Genomic DNA, 23,736 nt, shown 5'->3' with positions numbered 1-23,736 from the left:
GAAGGTTCACTAGATTAATTCCAGAGTGAAAGGCTTATCTTGTAAGGAGAGCTTGAACAGTTTAGGCCTATACTTGCTAGAGTTTAGAAGGATGAATCTATTCGAGGTATATAAAATGCTAAGCAGGACTGACAAAGTGGATGTAGAGTGAGTGGATTACCTTATTGGGTAATCTAGAATGAGAGGACACAATTTTAGGCTGAGGGGTGGCAGATTTAATTGCTGATGAGGAGGAATTGCTTCTCTTAATCTGTCATCAATCTGGAATTGCAATGGATACTAAGATACTGAATAAATTTAAACAGAACAGCGAGAAAGTTTTAATTAATAAAGGGATTATTGGGAGTGGGCAGGAAATTGGTGTTGAGGCCAAAATGAGAACAGCAATGATTGTATTAAATGGAGGAGTAGGCTGAAGGGACTGAATTGTCTACTCCTGCTCTTAGTTCTTATGCTCTTATGACTTCCTGTTGAAACATTGGTGAGACCACATTTTGTGGCCCATTATTCTAAAACTATGACCTTTCTGTAGTGATTGCAACAAGGTCAGCTAGATGGACCTCATAGAATATGATTTCCCTGATTGGGGCTGTTAATCTGGTCCAATCAGGGAGTCCTGGCTGACATAAAAAGAGAGTCAGACATCCTGCCACACTGAGAACTGCCACACTGAGGGAGCTGGATTAATGTCAAGGACTTTGCATGTGTAAATAAAGGCTGACTTGGTAATGGGATACTGGCCTCTGTGGAATTATTACACACACATTCTAGATTGACCCATAAGGGGAAGCATTGGCTCTGCATTCCCTTCCTCCACTTACTGACACTGGGTCTTGCAATCAGACACTGTGACATTGAAAAAGGAGCCCCATTCCCTTGCCCTCTGCAGGACACTTACATAAGTTTGCATTTTGTGCTACTTGATTGCCAAGACTTGGCCATCATCTGGCAGGAAGAGGCCTTTAATTGTCCCTTAAGATTTCAAAAGGCTCCAGAGCAGGAAATCTGTCCCTTGGCCTTCCCATAGGCCACAGACATAATCAGGGTGAACTGTGTAGCTTCATGCCCCCATGACAGAACAACCTACATTATCTGAACGAGACATGTGGGGAGTATTTTGTTTGGATAACTGATTGTTTGGATAACTGATCTGATCGTAAACAAAGGAAGCCATACTGAACACAACATGTAAAAAAAAAGCATGTTTTATTTCATTTATTCAATAAAATGTGTACAAACACTGGGTATTACTTAAAAATTCATTATAATTTACAAACAAAATCACTTTTTTGTGTAAATAAAATTCATTGAGGTGGAGGCCAAATCCTCGAATATTCCTTCAGTGCTCTTTGTATTTCCAGAGGAAATTTGAGAATCTAATGCTATGCTTTACTGGAGAGTTTGTTTATATCTATAATTTTGATGATGAGAAAGTGAGTGCAGATGCTGGAAATTAGACTCGAGAGTGTGGTGCTGGGGAAGCACCGACGGTCAGGCAGCATCCAAGGAGCAGGAGGATCGATGTTTCGGGCATAAGTCCTTCATCAGGAATTGAAACATCGATTCTCCTGCTCCTCGGATGCTACGTGCTGTGCTTTTCTAGCACCACATTCTTGACTGTAATTTTGAGTCTGCTATTTAAATAAGCTAATCTTTGCATTCTGTAAATTGTAGATTTTTAAATGTTTTGTTCAGAAGTAACTTGGTATTTTATTGGCAAGAAACAATAATTAGAGCAACATTCCAGGCTGTAAGGAGAACTGAGAAGGACTAAACCCTCACCATCACACAAATATAGAAATCCCAGCATTAAACAAGGTCCCAGCTTCTAAAATCACAAGAGCATTTGTCAATTTCTGATGAACACAGTGTCGTGATAGAAAGACAGCAGCACTGCCTCACTCATGTGTTTACTTCCTCTATCACTTTTTTTCATGAACAGCCCAGTAAAGTGACAGGAATAAAGCATTTACTTTTGTTTTGGGCTGTGTAACTAACTCTTACGTAAAAAATATCAAGTCGCTGTTGCTTGAAGTGCTTTTGTTGTTGTTTTTGCCAGTGTTTTCACATGTTCTTTAGTACAGGTATTCCGAATTCACTTTTAATCATTGTAAACAAAACACATGATTGTCGCACCAGTGTCGGTAACACCTCTTTGATGTAACATTTTTACGGAACCTTGAGATCTTGTTCAGATAATCTGAAATTGGATAATTGATGTTTGGATAACCGAGGTTGTTCTGTATATTAAAGAATATTAAGCTCTGGAAAATATTAGTAACAGATTTATCAGAGTGATACCAAGGATGATTTATTCTGTGATCCTGCCCTGTAACTTTGGCTGCTTAACACAGCACATACAAATGAGAATCCACTTGCCTATCCCCGCCCCTCCCCGTGCCACTCACTGAAACCTTAGACTCATCCAGAGGAGTGTGTCTGGAGACCAGTATACTAAGTCTCTGTTCACGACAGCAGAGCCAATGTAGAGGGCAATAGCGGTCATGGTCAGAGAGAATATAATAGAAATACAAACCCTGAAAGGATTATGATGGTAAGTAGTGAAAGCCTGTTTCCACGGTTAAGTGAATTAGTGATGAGGCTGGAATGTAGAATTAATATTAAAAGAAACTCTGGGAGCTTAGAGAATTTGTACAGAAGAAAGTTTGTTGGAGATAGGGAAGTAATAAGAGCAAATATCTATTAGTAATTGCATTTCAGAGGAAATTTTACCATATAATTCGTAATTCTCTTTAATTTGTCAGTTGGCAAACTAATGTGATTGGACAAGTTGAGTGTTGAGTCGCCCAATGAGATCAGCTAATTTGGGACCATACTTGAATATCTTATGCCACCCATTCTTTCTTCCTCTGTGTGCTACAACTGGCCATATCCAACTTGCTGCTGCAGTGTTTCATTCACTTTAAAATTTTATCTGAAATATCTTCGGTAGTTTCACTGAATTTTATAAGTCTCTTTGGAGTTGACACTGTCTGAAAATTTGTACTGAGTCTCTGAGCATAAGCCGTTAATATAAATTCTGTTTTTTTTTTGTCATGGGAGTTTTATGGCAAATATACGACACTTTTGGTACCAGTATCCTCAAATAATAATGACATTGATGGCTACAAAATCTAGTTTTGTGCTACTTAGAAGCAATAAAGTTGGACTCAGGAAATAATTTGCCTCCCTCCTGTGTATGTTATATGAAAGTCATGTAACTGATTCATGAGTGGCTGTGGGTGATGTGCAATTGTTTTATTTTTCAGTGGGAACTGTCAACTTGAAACCATTAAGAAATGAAAGCATTGAGTGCATTTAAGGCAGAGATAGATAGGTTTTTGATTAGTAAGGGAATCAAGGGTTACAGAAAGAAGGCAGGAGAATTGGGTTGAGAAACATGTCAGCCATGATCAAATGGCTTCAATCTGTTCCTATATCATATGGTTATTGAGCTAATTTAGTAATTTGACTTATTTACCTTAGTGGCTTTCACATGTTGTCTTCATGTCTTTGAACTGGTGCAACTATTTCGTATTTACCCACAAAATTGTATCCCTTTGATAAATTTAGGAATTTAATGGTGGTGACCATGTTCTAAACCAATGGCTGAAGCTCCAAACTGCCTTCTCTGGGAAGGCCTATTGATATATTACTTGCCAGTCACACAGTTGAGAGGTCACTGATGGGCCTTCTCCAGGGTCAATGTAGAGGGTGATAGCGGTCATGGTCAGAGAGAATATTATAGATATACAAACCCTGAAAGGATTATGATGGTAAATAGTGAAGCCTATTTCCATGGTTCAGTGAATTAGTGATGAGGCTGGAATGTAGAATTAATATTAAAAGCAACTCCGGGAGCTTAGAGAATTTGTACAGAAGAAAGTTTGTTGGAGATAGGGAAGTAATAAGAGCAAATATCTGGGGGCAGGAATCATATCCCACAAGCTGAGAATGACCACTCAGAGGCTGGCAGCTCTCTTGCTCAATAATGCCGTTGGGGAAGTGGTAGACAAGCAGGAGACTGGAAGAACACAGCAAGCCAGGCAGCATTGAGAAGTCCTGAAGAAGGGTTACACTCGAAACATTGACTTCTCCATCTCTTGATACTGCCTCGTTTGTTGTGTTCTTCCAGCCTCCTGATGGTTCCTGGCTTGCTGTGTTCTTCCAGCCTCCTGCTTGTCTGCCTTAGATTCCAGCATCTGCAGTTTCTTTCCCTCTAACTGGGAAAATGGTTGCTGCTGGAGTGAGATGCGTCAGAAGCTCAAGTTCCCAGAGCATTTCAGGCTAGAGAGAGCTGATGCTGAGGAAAAATTTGCAGGTGGGTAGTTGCAGTGAGTGGGATGCGGGAAAGCCAACATGGAAGGACAGCTAGGTTAGTCTCAATGGTATGCCTGCCCCACATATGATGCTGGGCCCCTTGATCAGATGCTGCGACTTTGAAGGAGACTTGACTGGAAGCAACTCACGAGTTTACATTTTGTGTTACTTGCATGTCATCAGGCCTGGCCAAAACTGGGTTAATGCAGCTTTGACAGGAAGTGGTCTTTAATAGCTCCTTATGAACCCTGGTTGGCACCAGGGTGGGAGGTCCGTCCATGGGCTTTCCCCTGGGTCTCAGAGTTAATCAGAGTGGAGGAGGGAAGGTGGCTGGTATGTACCAACCATCATCTCACCCACTTAAATGTTTTTCCCTAATCATATGTCACCACAGGAGAGGACATAAAGCACAGCTTACAAAGTTCTTGAAAATTCTCGTATGAAGAATCTGCGGAAGAAATATTGCTTTGATAAATGTGGCTGTCTCATCTATGAGCTAGTGGCTCAGGATTTGCTGAAAAAGATGCTGTGTGAAAACATGTCCAGTTAATGTGTTGTATGGAACATGAGATTACCTTCCTATTCACTGGTATCTGCAAATACTACAATCAAATAGTTTACTGCATTTCACTGCCTGGACTTATACTTAAAAAAGCAGCAGGATTCTCTCAGAATTTATTGACTAATGTTCCAAAAGGATTCATTGACATTAAGAGGCAAAGGCAGAAGACAATTGAAAAAGTAACAGCATTCAGAATGCTAACATTCTGAGGGAGGTTTGTTTGAATTGTATAATGATAGACTGTTTGTATTAAATTGTATTAGGTATGACTACCCAACTTAAGTAAATTTTTGCAAAATGCCAAAATTAAGTATTTGCCGATTTGGGCACACCCACTTCTGTACTTGATTAATTCGAGATAGATTGACAATTATAAATAAACCAAGGTGGGAGAGATTATTCAAGCTATTTAACTTCAGTACATTGGATATTTACAACCTGTCTTTTTGTCAAGCTGCAGAAGTTGTCAATAATGAGGGAAAAAAAACATAAAATAGGTGGTGAAAAATGGTAGGTCAGGTGGTTTGCTTCATAACACAGCTGTGAGCCAGCAGAGCTTTGGACACAGCAGTATTTTTTGATAACAGACCTTTGAGACTTACTACTGATTATTTTTGTTCTTGGAAGGTCAAATTCCCTTTTAATAAAAAAAGCACAGTAGCTTGGGGAGAATTCTTCCCTGTAGCTTACATTGTGCATGACTATTTTGTTTGGGCTCTCCTCATAAAGTGAAAGGAAGCACTTTTTAATGCACAAAACCAACCACTTAATTCCCATGCTTGAATTCAATGAATTCAATAGATTTTAAGAAAATAAGTGTATTTCAGTGGGACAGGAGAAGTAGAGGTTTAGGACTGAGAAAAGAGCATGCACTGAAGTCTATCTTGAAGTGCTGCCAATAGAGCCAGTAGTTGGCCTTAGTTCATTAGTTTAAAGCACAGTTCTTCAACTTGTTCAGCAATAGGTCCTAGCTGAAAAAACATACCTGACGTTTTTGGAGCTTTCCTAGACATTTTTGAAATAAAGCTGAACTTGTTTAAAAGACTAGCTCAGCAGCTTGAAGGAAAGCAAATTTTGTAAGACACATTAAAAACTGGAGTTTTTTCATGCATTTTTTAAAAGGCTATCCTCCCTGATTAGATTTCAATTTCAACATTGTTTGTAATGAAGACTCCTCTTTTTCTCTCAGAAGAGACTATAAAGTACGATGATTCTGTTTTAAAAGACCTGTACTATACCACGTTTCCACATGTCAGATCAACACGATTAGCAAAATTAAGTCAGCCTTTGCGTGCAGCTGCTTGGCCCGTTGACAAAACATAAACCACAACAGACAGCAGAGTTTATACAGCATTGAGGCCCCATGGACCAATTGAATAGTGACGTTTGCCAAAGTCTGTGATTGTTAGTCCTTGTTCTGTGTCGTTTAGATTGAACAGCTGGTAAAAGTAAGCTCTAAGTTTTTGTTTCTGTCGCTAGTTATTCTTACTATTCTATTGTCCATACATGGACGTTATTAAGATGAACAGAGCTGTATAATTTTCATATATAAGCACCTATCCTTAAACTGGGCAGCATATGGTAAGTGGACAGGATGATGTACATACCTGACCTTTTTTTGTACTACTTAAAGCATCATTCTAAGTACCAAATTGACAGCGGATAAAGCAATAGAATTCTGCTGAGCATATGAATTCCTGAATTATTACAATGGCTGCCCCATTAAAACATGTTATGTACAGTGAACATTAAATGTGCAGCATTTTTCTTTTCTAAAGTAATTCATGTTTCTAACTTGAGGGTACCATAGGTCCCTCTCAGATTCAGTGAACTTCTGTGAATGGAATTAGATATCACTGGTCTGTAGTAAACTGTACAGAAGTATAGTACCGCTTGTAATCCGAGCTTTCTGATTTTTCGGAAGGATTATGCCTTTGGTATATGAGAGAAAGGTTCATGCAAGAACCAACATAGTTTTGTTAAAATTGAGATAGGCAAGAATATGTTGACACAGAGAGAAGCAGGAACAAGTCATCCCATATGGCTCTTGTGCAAATTAAAACCTCATCGTTCAAAATAGCACTGCTGCATCTTTCTGGTTCCAGATAGAATCATTAAAAAGGACAACAGCAAAAGAGGCCACCAAATAATTCAAATCTATGTTGGCCATTTTGTACAACAGTCCAGTTGGCCCTTTTAGCCTAACATTTTCTCTCAGTCCCATAATATTTTTTCTCATTCAAGTATTTATCCAAATACTTTTTAAAGGTTACTGAATCTGTATCTGCAAACCTGGAAAGCAATGCACCTTACTTCTCCTTTCGTATGGCTTTAGAAGCAGTAACTGTTGCCACAGTTTTAATGTAAAATGCACAACTATTATAACTGTGGGATATTGCCCTTCAATTTGAATCTAGACAAAATGTTATTGTGTGTTCCATGATTTGATTAGGGCTTCCACAGCCATAGCCAGATGAAGTTTCGAAGTCTCACTTTATACCAAGTTACACCAAATTGGCCATGTCCAGACTGTATTCTATTAAAGATTATCGCCATGCTCTGGGGAGAGTGAAGTTTGTTTGTTCAGATGTTTTGTTTGAGACAAAGGCCAGATTTTCAAACAGTTGATGTTGTTTGGGATTACTCACCTCATTCCCAAGCTTTGCGATTTTCAGAAATTATTTTCAAAGGTATGGGATGGGCTGGGACACAAGTTTGCAATCAGCAATCCCAATCTCACTGGTGAAGACCTACTCCCCCACAGTTTCCCTGGAGTTGGGTCAGCTTTTCAAGAATCGTCACTCACAGCTCCTCAGAAATGACCTCAAGTATAGGTTGCATGAAGGAACCTCATGAAAGACACATTCACAAGGTCTTTCTCAAGTTTCCAATGCCAAGGGTAGCTCACAAACACACCCTTGGTCCCTCACGATCCCAATTCAATGGTATATCCCTTCTGACACTCCTTATCGACCCTCATTGCTTCCCCCAATGCCAACTTCCATACCCATTTGCTGTGTAGAAGGAATGAGAGTTAAAGTGCCAATTTTGTGTTTAAAAATAACTTAAAACGTGGTTAATCCATAATGTATCACTCTATTAAAATGTGACAAAATTGTTGGTAATCCAAACCCTTTCAATAGCTGAAACCCCAAGGCATTTGAAATAATTTAAATCTTTGAAAACAGACATTGTAATATTGATGGAGATCAGGCAGCCAGAGCTGACAATCAAGCAAGGGCTTCGATTCTTCAGTATTCTAATGGTTGTCTGGGCACTCAGCCATGTACACATGATAAAGTTCAGTTGAGAACCCAAGCAACTAACTGACTGCAGCAATAAGGTTCATTACAGGATGGGCAAGGAGGTGACATACCTTGGAATGGGGCGGACAAAAGAGTCCATGCAGCATGTTTAATAGACATGGGATGACATGCATAAAACAGGGAAAATTTGAGAGTCCTGCAGGATATTTTTGTTTTTTATTGTAGCCCAGAGTTGGGCCATTTCAGTAACCTGTCTTTGTAGAGTTATGTGGCTGTGTCTGAACATTTCCTGAGGTAGGGTAGCAAGTTTGCAGCTGGTACTGCCCCTAAAACTGTTATTTTCTGAAGGTGTGCCCAAAGATGGGACTTTCCCTGATTCCTGCTAGCTGGCTCAGGGTTGGAAGATTTGACCCAATGTGTTTGTCTGCGAGAGATGTTTCTACCTAAGCTTCCTTCAACTCTCATCAGTACTGCGAAGTTAGAGGTTCCTGATTTCTGTCCAGAGACAGTTTTGTACAGCTCTGGGTTGCGTTCGAATATTTTGAAGATCTCTGTGGATTGGGAAGTCCAGATTCTTGTTGATATTTCTGTGTGTTTCTGTATTTGAGTCCTGAAGGATGTATCAGCCAGACTGGACTGCAAACCAATAATGAAAGAACCAAGAAGAGGGAAAAATCACCATGATCTTGTTGGATGAATTTACCTGTCACAGACGTGTCTTTGACAGTTTTGGTAGCTGTGACCACTTGCGCAATCTCTTTGAAGACCAAGTTACATAATCAAATTGATGGTCGTACTACCACAGTATCTAATGGGCTACTTTCAGAACAGGTCTAGCAGTACAAAACTAGGCAACAATGTGGACCATTGTGATAGCAGAATTGTCCATGGAGAGCATAGGGGAGAGTGATTGACCCAAATGGAAGCAGTCATTGACGCAATTAACAGAACGGTTCTTGCACTCATTGTCAGATTGACAAAAATTAAGAAGTGTTATCCTTGCAAAGTTTAAGACGATTTGAAGACCCACTATGTCATTAATATCTGGGGGAGAATTGCTGACAAATCAATGGGATCTATCTTGAATGCATTTGCAATTTGATGTGTGGTGTGGAGTGTTTGACCACACCCTATAATCCACATTTACCACATGTTAATTGTATAGTGACATACATGTGCAACTTAAATTTTAATTTGTATTAATGTTTTACATTGTTTGGTAAAAATTATTGTTTGTTCAAAACTGGAATTTTGTGACTTTAGATCCTTATTAAGTCCTCTGTATCTCTCACTTCGTATACTTTAAACACAGATGTTAGTAGTCCCTAGTCAGATTGTAAAGTTAATTTGACAGCATGGTCTGGGGTAGTGACATAGTTTGAACATTGTAGCTTAATGTCTTTGCAGATAATAAGAATGTGAACGCACATTGCACCTATTTAATGCAATAAAATCTGTGACAGCCATTACCTGGTACAGTCCTCAGTACAGTGTCCTGAGTCAGTCTGCCTGATTTAAAATTTTAAAAGACCTGGCAGTAATCGTCAGCCATCGTACAAGTTATATGGAAATACCACCAATCAGGATCCACATGCAAACCAATCAATATGCTATTTTCATACTGTGTAAAATGTTGTTCCTCTTTACATTGGTATTCTTGTATATGTCTTGGTGAGTACAAGGTCAGTTCAAGATTTGAAAGTGGTTTCAAAAATCATGAGCAGCTAGATAGAGTAAATAGGGAGAAACTATTTCCCCTTAAAAAAGAATAAAATAACAAGATGGCAGCGATTTAAAGCGATGTAGGGTGATGTGAGAAAATATTTTTTCATACAGCAAGTAGTTAAGGTTTGGAATGTTGTGGAGGCAGGTTCAATTGAGGCAATCAAGAGAACAAGGATGTCTTATTGGAATTACACAGGACATTGGTGAGGCCATGTCTGGAATATGGCCTGCAGTTTTGGTCTCCTTATCTGAGGAAGGATGTTGTTGCTGTAGAGAGAATGCAACAAAGATTTACCAAATGGATTCCTGGGATGACAGGACTGACATTTGAGGAGAGATTGAATCGGTTAGGACTCTATTCGCTCGAGATTAGAAGAATGATGGGGTAATTTCATAGAAACCTATAAAACTTTGACTGGGCTAGACAGGCTAGGTGCAGGAAGGATATTCCCGATGGTGAGGGAGTCCAGAACTGGTGGTCATAGTTTAAGGATAAAGTGTAAACCTTGAAGGACTGAGATGAGGAAAGATTTTTTCACTAAGAGTAGTGAGCCTGTAGAATTGGCTACCACAGAAAGTGGGCAAAAGTGAGGACTGCAGATGCTGGAGATCAGAGTCAAGATTAGAGTGGTGCTGGAAAAGCACAGCAGGTCAGGCAGCATCCGAGGAGCAGGAAAATCAACGTTTCGGGCAAAAGCCCTTCATCAGGAATGGAGGCAGGGACCCTCCAGGGTGGAGAGTAAGTGGCCACTCTAATCTAAACTCTGGTTTCCAGCATCTGCAGTCCTCACTTTTGCCTCATTGATTTTAACCTTACTGCGAATCCTTGTGCAAAGATGCCTACCTTGGAGAAGTTCTCCTCCTCTCTCCACAAGAATTTCAGTGAGTCTCTCTCTCTCTCTCTCTCTCTTTCTCTCTCTCTCTCTCTCTCTCTCTCACTGCAATCCCCAAGTACTCTTTGCTACCTTCTCCCCAGCCTGGAGGCTCCCTGCCTCCATTCCTGATGAAGGGCTTTTGCCCAAAATGTCGATTTTCCTGCTACTTGGATGCTGCCTGAACTGCTGTGCTTTTCCAGCACCACTCTAATCTACCACAGAAAGTGGTTGAGGCCAAAACATTGCATTTTCAAGGAGGAGGTAGACATAATGCTTGTTGCTAAACGGATCAATGCATATGGGTGGATGCCAGGATTGTACTATTGACATCCATGATCAGCCAGAATCATACTGAATGGTGGAATAGACTTGAAGGGTTGAATGGCCTACTTCTATCTTCTAAGTTTTCTGTGTCTATGATGTGTCTTTACAGTGACTGCAGATGCCTGGAACAAGTGAACTAAAAAGTCACTCTGAAAGAATAATACTATCTTCTTTTGTTCCCACAGAAATAAGGGGTCACATTACCAAGACTCAAACCTGATTGCAATACTGAACTGTAACTTCATTCCACTGTCATCGATATACATAGGCCTGTTAAAGACTTTACAAGAAAATGCTGTTTTATCCTTAAAGCTCTTTAAATTAAAAGCTAAGCCAATTATAATACAAAACTGTATGGCTTCAAACTAAGCCTGTCTTACTTCAAAGAGTTTTCACATTTGTTAGCCACAATCAAGCAAGCTATAAAAGTACATTTTCCCCAGCACTGAGTTTATATTAGCCTGGGACCAGATGGTCAATCTCAGCTTTGACAGCATGCAGCCTGACATCCTGCAGCGACAGACAATGGTTCATCGAGTGATGTCAGCACCTCACATTGAACACAATAAAACAGATCAGAATATTGTATCATTAATCATTACACATAACTAAACTATAACAAATTGTTGAAAAATAAACTCAATCCTATTGAAGCTTATGGGTCCTGACAACATCTTGGCAATAATGCTGAAGAATTGTACTCGTGAACTGGCCATTCCTTAGCCAAGCTGTTCCAGTACAATTACAATGTTGTCACCTTCATAAAATTATGGAAAATTACCCAGGCATGTGCTGTCCACAGAAAGCAGGACAAAACCCAACAGACCAATTACTGCCACTCAGGCTACTAGCAGAGTGAAGGAAGGTGTCATCAATACTACCAAGCTATTAAGCAGCACATGAACAGCAATGAACTGTTTGCTGCTGCTCAGATAGGTTCCACAATTCAGCTACAGACCTCATTACAGTCATAGTCCAAACATGGACAAAAAGATGAAGTTAATTCAAAGATGAGATGCGAGTAACTGCCATTAACATCAGGAACAAATGTTTCTGATTCTGTTACTAATAGCGTTGCGGGTGTACCTGTGATACATGGACTGCAGTGGTTCAAGAAGGAAATTCGCCACCAGCTACCCCAGGGGATTTAGGGATGGGCGACCGAGTACTGTATTAGAGAGACCCAGAGAAACTGAAAACTGTGGGAATCAGAGAGGAAACATTCCACTGGCTTGAATCATATCTTGTATCAACAAAGATGTTGTGTTTATTGGAGGTCAACAGTTTCAGCCCTAGGAGTTCACCACAAGTTCCTAGTGTTTGGGATCCAACCATCTTTAGCTACTTCATCAATGAATGTCCCTCCTTAAGGTCAGAAGTTGGAGTGTTTGCTGATGATTGTACATTTTTCAGTACCATTCTGAAGTCCTAAGATACTGAAGTAGTCTATGCCCACATGCACCAAGAGCTAAACAATGTTCAGATTTGGACTAATAAATGGGAAGTGAAATTCATACCACACAAATGACAAGCAATGACTATCTATAGTAAGAGATAGAGTAGAACCACAAATTTTCTCTTGATGTTCAATAGGATTATCATTGCCAAATTCTGCTCTGAAAACCTTCCGGGGTAGCAATTGACCAGAAAATGAACAGGAGCAACAGTATAAATACTGTAGGTATAACACTGCTGAGAGACTGGGAATTCTGCTGCAAGAAATTAACCCCTGACTAGCCTGTCCACCACTGTGTTGACACATGTTAGGACTGTGTTTGCATTCTCTAATTGTTTGCATGAATGCAGATTACACTTCAGTCTGTGCAATTTACACATTACCTTCCATCTTAAATAGTCACATCCTCCACCATCAATGTACAGTGGTGGCTGTGTGTATCATCGACAAGATGTACTGCAGAAATTTACCAACTCTCCTTTCACAGCAACTTCAAAACCTGTGACCTCTACCACCTAGAAGAACAAGGGTGGAAGGCATATGGAAACACCACTCCATGAAATATCCCATCCAAGCAACACACCTTCCTAATGGAACTAGGGATAGCACAGTCTTAGTCTTAGGATACTTAGTGGTTAGCACTGGTGCCTTACAGTGCCAGGAACCCAGTTTTGATTCCAGCCTTGGGAGACTGTGTGGAGTTTGCAAGTGTTTCCTATGTCTGCATGTGTTTCTGATAGATGCTTTGGTTTCGTTCTGCAGCCCAAAGATGTGCACATCAGAGGGATTGGCTGTGCTAAATTGCCCTATAGTGTCCAGGGTTGTACCGTGGGTTGGCCATAGTAAATGCGGGTTACAGGTATAGGGTTGGAGAGTGGAATGCTCTTTGGAGAGTTGAGAGTTGTAGACTCGATGCCTTACTCCAAAGTATGATTAGTGCTGTTAGAAAACTCAGGTAGGAGTGAAGGAAAAACCAAAGAAAAAGCATCTGAAAATAGTTAACAATTAGGGATGCTTAGTATGTACTAACAGTACATTTCTAGTGGAGGCATGGTCATATGATTGTTTTGAGTTTGCACAATGATTTGTTAATCTGTCATCTAAACATCGCTCAGAAGCATTCACAGCTGAGCACTATAAATGTATGTGAGAATTACTTTCATAAAATGCTGCCAGGTTCATGAAATTTCCTTTTAGAGATTCATTTGATTATCACGCCACCATTGTATTCAATCAGATATCATGCACTTAAGTTATGTCACGCACAGCAGTCAGCAAAATCCTAAATGTAGCCAACTTGTTATTATGGTATTGCAGGTGCTGAAATACAGCTTGAAGCAGTTCTCTGTTCCCAGCAGAAATGCATGGTTGTCATTCATTTATTAGAAATTTTAATCAGCTGTGGTAATGCATTTTTACTGTTGTGTTTAATTCCTGGGGTTGTGAAATTTTTTGAAATACGTATGTCTTATTTTCATAATGAGGTTGCATTTAGACCTGTAACATAAATTATTTTTCTGACATGTATATCTTGTAATATTCTTGTGAACCCTGCCCATTATCTTAGGTTTTAGTCAAAAATGTTGCTAATGCTCACACAAGCCCAGGTTTTCCGATGGCCAGACAGTTACTAATCTAATGTTGTTCGGAATTGTGCATGGGTACGTATGGAATTCCCATTGTTGCAGACTCAGAAGGAATTACCCAGGAAATTGAATTTTCCACTGGGCAATTTCTCTAAGTCTGGAACATGCCCTCTATTTAAATCAGAGAATTTGGAAGGTTCCAGTATAACTAAGAAAAGTAGTTACACAGGAAAAGTTAGTCTATTAAGTACAGTCTTAATCCTGAATAACTATTGATTAGACCCCTTAATTACCTCACACCCCCAACTACATCACTTCCAGATCCCATTACACGATGTCCTGTCACTGTCACTGCTGGACCTGACTGTCCATTCCCTCCACCCTTCCACACTAGATCTGATCCACACAACCACCACTGTGCCTGACACACCATGGCTCCCCCCCCATCCTTTATCAACCTGGGACCCAACACTCACCCTCACTGCCCCCTGATGGACCCATTTCTCCTCTATTCTGACCTATCTTAAACACTGCATCACTTACCTGGCACCCTTACCATCTGGCATTCTATCTGCACCCATGTAGCAAGGTTCCCATCTGGCAGCATACCCCTACCCCATATCTATCCCCTATCCGCTGGCACCCTAATACCACACTTACCTTACGTACTTACAGTTTGATAGCAGGTATCAAAGTGGCTATGAGGGTCTATAAATTTCAGAGTCCAATAATTGACTGCACCCATTAGATGGTGTGGTTTGTCACCCCATCAGCAATTCTGCACTGCACAAGAATTCTCAGAATGGAAGAGTGTCTTTGCATTTCTGAAGAAGCCCTGATTGAATCTCCTCTCACATATTCCAATCTCCCTTCTTTCCTTTAAATAAAAAGGCTGGGGCATCAGTCTGTGAGATTACCACTATTTGGAAAATCCAGACCAGTGGCAATATTGCTATTACACATTATGTTTATACTAGTCACTCTGCTGCTTTTCTAGGTATTGCAATGAGCATCTTCAGTGCCCTTCACACACATTCTGGACGCCATGGGGCCCATGGGAACGCTGCACTGCACAGTGTGGGGGAGGTGTCCAGGCTCGCAGGCGAACATGTCAGAATGGTAATGATTGTCCAGGCTGCAAGATGGTGAGTATAACTTTGAGGGTCACCAAAGGCGTTATGTGTCCTTTCTAATAGGATAATCTGATGCTGTTGCTTGGAGTTTATATGATGCACACAGGTTTCTGTACCTGCCTAAAATGCGTTCCATTGTTTATGACATGAAAATATGATTTTACTTGTAACTTCTCATGCAAATATCATGGAGTGTGTTGGCTGCAAAGTTACCTTCACTCTGAAGTAAATCTCCAATAACATGAAACCTTTCTGACACCATATAGTAAAGGGAAGGTACCAGTGTTAAAATCGAGGTGTCAGCTGAATTAATTTCCACGACACACAAAAATTACATGGCAATTAGAAAGATATACATTATTATTCAATAGACACAATTAATGACCTTTTGAAGCCTTTTTTGCAGCACCAGCGGCATAATGTATGTATGAAATTCATAAACCCAATCCACTTATTTTCTTTGCTCATCACAAAGCTCAGAACAGCAGTGATTGAATACTTGATTGATAGATTCCTGTTGAAAATTCCGGATCTGTTTGAGGCTGGTGATTCATCTTACGAGTTTTATTGATTCTGTGTTGGCCATTGTTCAGACATAGCATTAACCTTAAACATCTGCTATTGATACTAGTAGTGGGTTGGGTGGCAATGTTGTGCTTACTCATACTGAGTTAAACATGGGCTTTGAGAGTCAACAAACATATTGTCGTCAAGAGTCTGGGCATGCCCAGTATAAAACTGTAAACATTTGAGTGAATTAAAAACTGATCAGTGTTAAAATAAAATCTGTGAACATTTATTTGGAAGCAGGGAGCCTTGACGTTATAACAGTATTTTAAGACAAATGGAGTGGGGCTGCTGCTTGCGATCCCATGTAACAATAATTTACCATCAAGCCCTGCACAAACTTTGAACCAGCAGATCTCCAAAAGCCAAAACGTTCAGACTTGATGCGCAAACTGCGTAAATATGTTGGTTTTGAGGGCTGTGAAATTCATGCTACATTTGGACAAAGAATTTTATAGATCTGGGTGCCTTAGGGCTGACAGAGCTGCTTCTCATTTACAATGACTCTATGACATGTCAGCAATCCTTCATTTTAACATAAAATTGACTGGCAAATCAAGAATGTTGAAAAAATTAGCATTTGGTCAAAAATATCAAAGACTGCTTTCATGTGTTTTAAAAATGTAAGAGTCAGGTTTTCTCAGGGCCTTGAACTTAGGTTTGAAACAAATGAATTGCAACCAAAGTGCACAAAATTAACTTTATCCAACTTTATTTATGAGATAAGCTTATTTAAATTATTCAGACACTCCCTGGTGCCTGTCTACTCCTGGCAAGCTCTTGCACCTGGAACCTGGAGGAAAGTTAGTTGCTAGTGCAGTCTGAGAGGCCTGATGAAAAAGTGATGACCACAATGGTCAGGGCTTGTAGTATTAAACATAAAGAAGCCAGCTGTTATTGTCTTTGGCCTACTGAATCCCTGTTCCACAGACTCTGCCCTGGTTCTTGGCCAGAGCCTCAAACTGTCTTTACTGTGTGTCACAAAAGTTGCCTGCATCCATCTTAATAGCAATGCATCATCTTCTGCTGATAACATCATGCATGCTTTCACAGTTTTCAGAAAGAGGGATCTTGAAGGAACGGGAATAAGATTAAGATGCAGAGCATCATGAGTATTAGTCTCAGGACTGCTTCTGGTGAAACGTGCTCGTGAGGCTAGATATATGGTGATTGTGCAGATAAATTCTCCTTCCTATCGGAAGGATATGGTGGAATTTGAAAGGGTTCAGAAAAGATTTACAAGGATCTTGCCAGGGTTGGAGGATTTGAGCTATGGGGAGCCTGAATAGGCTGGGGCTGTTTTCCCTGCAGAGTTGAGGCTGAGGGCTGACTTTATGGAGGTTTATAAAATCATGAGGGGCATCGATAGAGTAAATAGACAAGGTCTTTTTCCTGGGGTAGCGGAGTCCAGAACTAGAAGGCATAGGTTTAGGGTGAGAGGGGAAAAATTTAAAAGTGACCTAAGGGACAACCTTTTCACATGTGGTGTGTGTGTGGAATGAGCTGCCAGAGGAAATGCTATTACAATAACAACATTTAAAAAGCATCTGGATGGATGTCTGAATAGGAAGGGTTTAGAGGGATATGGGCCAAGTACTGGAAAATGGGATTGGATTAGGTTAGGATTTCTGGTTGGCATGGACGAGTTGGACCGAAGGGTCAGTTTCCGTGCTGTACATCTCTAAGATTCTATGTCGCTAAATGTATGGATGGCGAGATGGTGCAAGAGTATGGGATATAGACTCCTAGGGCATTAAGACCAGTTTACGATGAGTTAGTACACAAACTAGGCCAAACCCAGTCAGCTTGCAACTCAACACAGAAGAGACCATTGTGAGACCAGCAAAGACCAGACCATGTATGGTTTGCTGGTGATTTTGGGGTGAGTTTAAATTAGGTTCAAAGGGTATTTCCAAGAAAATTACAAAATAATACAAAAAGCATAGTTAGTAATGATGAGAGACTTCAGTTATCTTGTTCTAAACTGGAACAGTAATAATGTAGAGGGCAGAAAGGGGGAACAGAATTTGAAGTGTGTTCAGAAGATCGTCCTTGATCAGTATGATTTTGGTCTTGTGAGGAGGTCACATTACTGGATCTGAGATGGGTGAATTGAATCAAATTTGACTAGGGGATCATTGAGAGAATAGTGATCACGGTATCACAGTTATCATAAGGTTTAGATTAAGCATGGGGGAAAAACAAACAAGATGGGACCTAGAATAAAATACTTAGTTGGATGAGCTCTGGTATCAGTGGGCTGAGAACATAACTCTCCCTTATAAACTGGAATCACAGACTGATATGCAAAACTTTAACATGGGTTGTCTTTGGAGAGGAGACTGTTTGAGTATAATTGAAGAGAATAAAGAAACATCAGGCAAGCAAAAAGGGTAGAGAGTGAGGTAAAGCAGAAAAGGGATGCAGATGACAGATATCAAGTTGATATTGTGAATTGGGCTGAATATCAAAAGTTCAGAGTGGAATTGAAAAAGAAAATAATCGATGCAAAGTAGATGAAAAGAGAACTGCAGCTAACACAAAAGGAAATTTAGAAGCCTCCTATAGATTTGCAAATGATAAAGGAAAGGAAAAGGAGGGTTGTCATCACTTAGGGGCCATGCATGGAGACGGATGATATGGCGGAAATACTAAATTAATACTTCACATTTGCCTACCAAGGAAGAAGATGCTACAAAAATCACAATGAAAGGCAGTTGAGATATATGATGGATTGAAAGTTGATAAATAGGAAATGTCAGGAAGGCTGGCGTTGCTTGAAGTTGATAGGTTTCCAGATCAAGATGGGATGCAAATGATGATCCTGCGGAAAGTGAAAGTGCCACTTGCAGGAGGTATTTGCCAAATCTTTTAACGCTGCTTAGATGTGGAGTGAAGAGTGTTTCCAGAGGAGTGGACAATTCCAATGTTAAGTCTTTCTTTGATGAAAAGCGGGAAGATCAGCTTACAGAAGGGGTCGTCCAGGCCAAGAATAACAGGATGAATATGGATTAATTAATGAAAGAAGACAAGGATTTGTTGAAGGTAAATTTTTTAAAACTAACTTGGTAAAATTTTTGATGAAGTACAGACAGGATTAATGAGGCTAATGCAGTTGATATAGGTTATATAAATTCCCAAGTATTTACTTTCCTCAAGGATATTAGTGAACTAGACTGAACGTACCGGATATAAAAGAAAATTCTAAAGGGGTGCAAAAACAAAACTCTGCAATTTTCATGAACAAATCACTAAAGTTGACATGTAGTTTAAGAAAGTGTTTAAAAATGACATTAAAACATTCAGACACTTAGACTTTATAAATAGAAAAATAATGTACAAATGCCTAGATATTACAATACAGCTTTATAAAATGCTGGCTTGGCCTCAAATGGAGCATGTGTTCAATTTTGGACAACAAACTTTAACTTCAATATGTATGCTTTAGAGACAGTGCAGAAAACAGTTGTGATAATAGTTCCAGAGATGAAGGAATTTAGTTACGTTGATAGACAGAAGAAGTTGGGGTTGTTATCTGGAGGAGGAACACCTCATCTTCTGCCTCAGGAACCTACAACATCACAGCATGACTATGGAATTCACCAGTTTTCAAATCTTGCTTTCCCTCACCCCATCCCAGATCCAACCCTCCAACTCAGATCCACCCTCTTGACCTGATCTACTTGTCCACCTTTCTTCCTGCCTATCCGCACCACACTTCCCTTGACCTATGACATCACCTTCTACCTTTGCCCACCTATCGCCATCCCACCCACCTTTCCCCTAGCCCCATTTATCTCTCAGCCACTTCCCACTCCCCAGACCTGAAGAAGGGTCCTGCCCAAAACATTGACTCTCCTGCTTCTTGGATGCTGCCTGACCTGCTGTGCTTTTCCAGTGCAACACTTTATTAACCCCTTGTTATCCTTAGAAAAGAATTTGAGAGGAGATTTCATAAGTGCTCAGAAATTATGCAAGGTACGTACAGACTAGAGTTAGCTACTCTTCCCATTGCTGAAAGGGTCCAGAACCTGAAGAATTTGATATAGGCTGATTCCGAAAGAACTGAAGGCAAAACGAGGACATTTTTTTCTTCGAGATTAGTTACAATATGGAATGCAATGCCTGTAGGTTTGATGCATTCAGTCATGGCTTTCAGAAGATAATTGGATAAGCAGCTGAAGGAAAATGAAGTACTGGGCTACAGAGAAATGGTATAAGGGAGTGGGACTGGCTTCTGTGCAGAATTGTCAAATAAATGACAGACCAAACAATGTCCTTCTGGACTGTAACAATATTATGATTCTAATTACACCTTTGAAGTACGTGGAATATTTTTCTACACTGCAGGTGGTAAATAAATGCAGGTTGTTATAACTATCCCAGAATAGAGCAGCCAGAAGTTTTCCAAGTGACCTTGTCAGGGAAAAACATGGTTACCCTCTTCCTCTCTGATTGAAGAGGAGCCAAATGTAGGGTCTGAGTTACAGTTTATCCACTCCCTAGCAAAGTGGATGTTTACTTGGGGAAGAAACAAGAAAATTATCCACAAAAGTCAGGAATCTTCTTGCAGCCCTGTTTTTTCATTTGTAAATTCACCTGCCCTCAAGGAAAACCCTGAAAGCCCACAGAGACAAGAAAGAGATGAGGAAACTTTATGTTAGAAAAATCTGCAGATGATGGAGACCTGAAATAAAAACAGAAAGTGCTGGAGAAACTCATCTGGACTGGCAGCATCTCCGTGTAAACAGTTAGAGTTAACATTTCCAATGTAACACTAAAGATGTGTCATATTGGACTCAAACCATTATCTGTGTTTCTCTCTTCATGGATGCTGCAAGACCTGTTGAGTTTCTCCAGCATTTTCTGTTTTTATTGCATGTTACCATTGCTCCCTATTCCTCTATTTCTTGTAGTTTTTCTCAGATGCAAATTGCTGCAAAATCAGACTAATTTTTACATTCATTGGGATAGAACTTACAGATAATTATATTGTAATACAAACATTGAATTATTTGTAGTAAATTTGCTTTTCACAAACTTAATTATTTTAAATGACATGTTCATACAGTGATGTTGCTGATAGCAACTTTTAGACTATTATCATTAAAATGATGAAAGAGAAATGACTGGCTGAACATTCATATACCACCTCAGCTCGCTGTCATCTGTTTGAACTTTGTTCATACATAAGACGCCAGAGAAGTCAAAAGTAAGGCGGGAGGAATCTTACTTCCCCATAAAGTCACCTTTACACAGTTAGATACCAACCAGCTTCAGCACTGGAATATTTAAATGCACACTTTTCATTAACTGGCAATCATTCAAGACAAATTCAGAACAGAACAATTGGCTCCTGTAATAACCTAAATGAAAAAGTTTTTACAAGCCTCTTTCATCTTGCAAATGTTCCTTCATTGATTCCTACAATAATAAGCAAAATGAATGGCTTCTAGTCTTGTTCAGAAAACTGAAAACATTGACTTAAGTAGTGTCACCCATGTGCCATAAACATTCTATGCTCAGCTCCTTTTTTCTTTGGAAAAGCAGCTGGGAAACACATGTCCAAAACTGGATCGTAGATTCTCACAGATGACCACAAAGAAATTAACTAGTGTAGCAAGTGCTGAAAACATTTAGGGTAGCAATTGGGAGGTGCTGTGTCCCTTTTTCAGGTATTAAATAGGCACACTGTCATCCCAATTTGACAGTGGGGCAGCCTGTGCCCAGTAGTGCAGGTATGACTAGAGTGAATTATACTGTAAAAGGAAGAGCCTTGGGAAAGGTTGATGAGCAGAGAGATCTGGGAGTACAGGTCCATTGTACCCTGAAGGCTGCTGCACAGGTGGATAGTGTGGTCAAGAAGTCATATGATATGCTTGCCTTCGTCGGATGGGGTATTGAGTATAAGAGCTGGCAGGTCATGTCAAAATTATACAAGACATTGGTTCGGCCGCATTTAGAATATTGTGTACAGTTCTGGTCGCCACATTACCAAAAGGATATGGACGCTTTGGAGAGGGTGCAGAGAAGGTTGACAAGGTTGTTGCCTGGTATGGAAGGCGCTAGCTATAAAGAGAGGTTGAGTAGGTTAGATGTGTTTTCATTAGAAAAAATGAGGTTGAGGGGGGAACCTGATTGAGATTTACAAAATCATGAAGGGTATAGACAGGGTGGATAGAGATAAGCTTTTTCCCAGGGAGAAGAATTCAATAATGAGAGGTCATGCTTTCAAGTTGTGAGGTGAAATGTTTAAGGGGGGTACATGTGGCAAGTAGTTTACACAGAGGGTGGTGGGTGTTTGGAACGCGTTGCCAGCAGAGGTAGTAGAGGCAGGCATGGTAGATTCATTTAAGACATGTCTGGACAGATGCATGAGTAGGTGGGGTGCAGAGGGATACAGATGCTGAGGAATTTGAGTGACAGGTTTAGACAGTAGATTTGGATCCGCTTAGGCTTGAAGGGCCGAAAGGCCTGTTCCTGGGCTGTAAATTTTCTTTGTTCTTTGACTCCTAACTTAATGGGATACACCTTTTTGGTGTCTAAACCAGAGACTTAAAAAAGGTATTTGGTTCCTTTAATATGCAAAATTGGGAACTAACACTTATTGAGAGCTGCTTTTCGAAATTCGTATCATGTGTCAGAACTTTAGCATACTTCAACAATCCCTGAGAATTGAGTGTCATGATAATATACAGACTGTAGGCTGGAATGTGAGGTGCTGCATTTTGGGAAAGCAAATCTTATCAGGACTTGTACACTTAATGGTAAGGGCTGAAAAATGTGTTGCTGGAAAAGCGCAGCAGGTCAGGCAGCATCCAAGGAGCAGGCGAATCGACGTTTCGGGCATAAGCCCTTCTTCAGGGTAAGGTCCTAGGGAGTGTTGCTGAACAAAGAGACCTTGGAGTGCAGGTTCATAGCTCCTTGAAAATGGAGATATAGGTAGATAGGATAGTGAAGAAGGTGTTTGGTATGCTTTCCTTTATTAGTCAGCGTATTGAGTACAGGAGTTGGGAGGTCATGTTGCAGCTGTACAGGACATTGCTTAGGCCACTTTTGGAATATTGCATGCAATTCTGGTCTCCTTCCTATCGGAAAGATGTTGTGAAACTTGAAAGGGTTCAGAAAAGATTTACAAGGATGTTGCCAGGGTTGGAGGATTTGAGCTACAGGGAGAGGCTGAACAGGCTGGGGCTGTTTTCCTTGGAGCACTGGAGGTTGAGGGGTGACCTTATAGAGGTTTACAAAATTATGAAGGGGATGGATAGGGTAAATAGGCAAAGTCTTTTCCCTGGGGCCGGGGAGTCCAGATCTAGAGAGCATAGGTTTAGGGTGAGAGGGGAAAGATATAAAAGAGACCTAAGGGGCACCTTTTTCACGCAGAGGGTGGTACTTGTATGGAATGAGCTGCCAGAGGAAGTGGTGGAGGCTGGTACAATTGCAACATTTAAGGGGCATTTGGATGGGTATATGAATAGGAAGGGTTTGGAGGGAAAAGGGCCGGGTGCTGGCAGGTGGGACTAGATTGATTTGGGATATCTGGTCGGCATGGATGGGTTGGACCGAAAGGTCTGTTTCCATGCTGTACATCTCTATGACTATGAATCTATCAAGACATTGCCCTATGAATTTAGCAATAAATCCTGACTTGGGAGCTTGTCTAGAAGAATTGCCAGGCTCCCTCAGAAATCTAACCAACTATGCTCAGTGACAGCCATACTTGTAGGAATTAGGTGCTGTATTGAGACATTAGTGAGCGTCGTGCAGAAAATAAATCAAATAGTAATCAATCTCTGATTTGATTCTGGACTTGACAATAATGAGATACAAAAGAGTTATGGAGGAACAAAATACTGCAGATGCTGGAATCTGGACTGAAAAAACAAATGCTGGAGATCACAGCAGGTCAGGCACCATCCATG

General features: G+C 40.3%; 1 protein-coding gene across 4 annotated transcripts in view; it reads left to right on the top strand.

Annotated features, from left to right (window-relative positions):
- The window catches only part of sema5a (sema domain, seven thrombospondin repeats (type 1 and type 1-like), transmembrane domain (TM) and short cytoplasmic domain, (semaphorin) 5A), a 236,376-nt gene that overhangs the window by 176,021 nt on the left and 36,619 nt on the right, over positions 1-23,736 (top strand). For all 4 annotated transcript variants that reach the window (XM_060824788.1, XM_060824787.1, XM_060824786.1 and 1 more), the window contains one exon: positions 15,112-15,259. In XM_060824788.1, coding sequence (XP_060680771.1) covers positions 15,112-15,259 — 148 coding nt within the window. The remainder of the gene's footprint in view (positions 1-15,111; positions 15,260-23,736) is intronic.

Source organism: Hemiscyllium ocellatum, chromosome 5 (assembly GCF_020745735.1).
Source record: "Hemiscyllium ocellatum isolate sHemOce1 chromosome 5, sHemOce1.pat.X.cur, whole genome shotgun sequence".
Taxonomy (NCBI): Eukaryota; Metazoa; Chordata; class Chondrichthyes; order Orectolobiformes; family Hemiscylliidae; genus Hemiscyllium; species Hemiscyllium ocellatum.
Note: the sequence above shows the minus strand (reverse complement) of the source record. Positions and strands in the feature narration are given on the sequence as shown.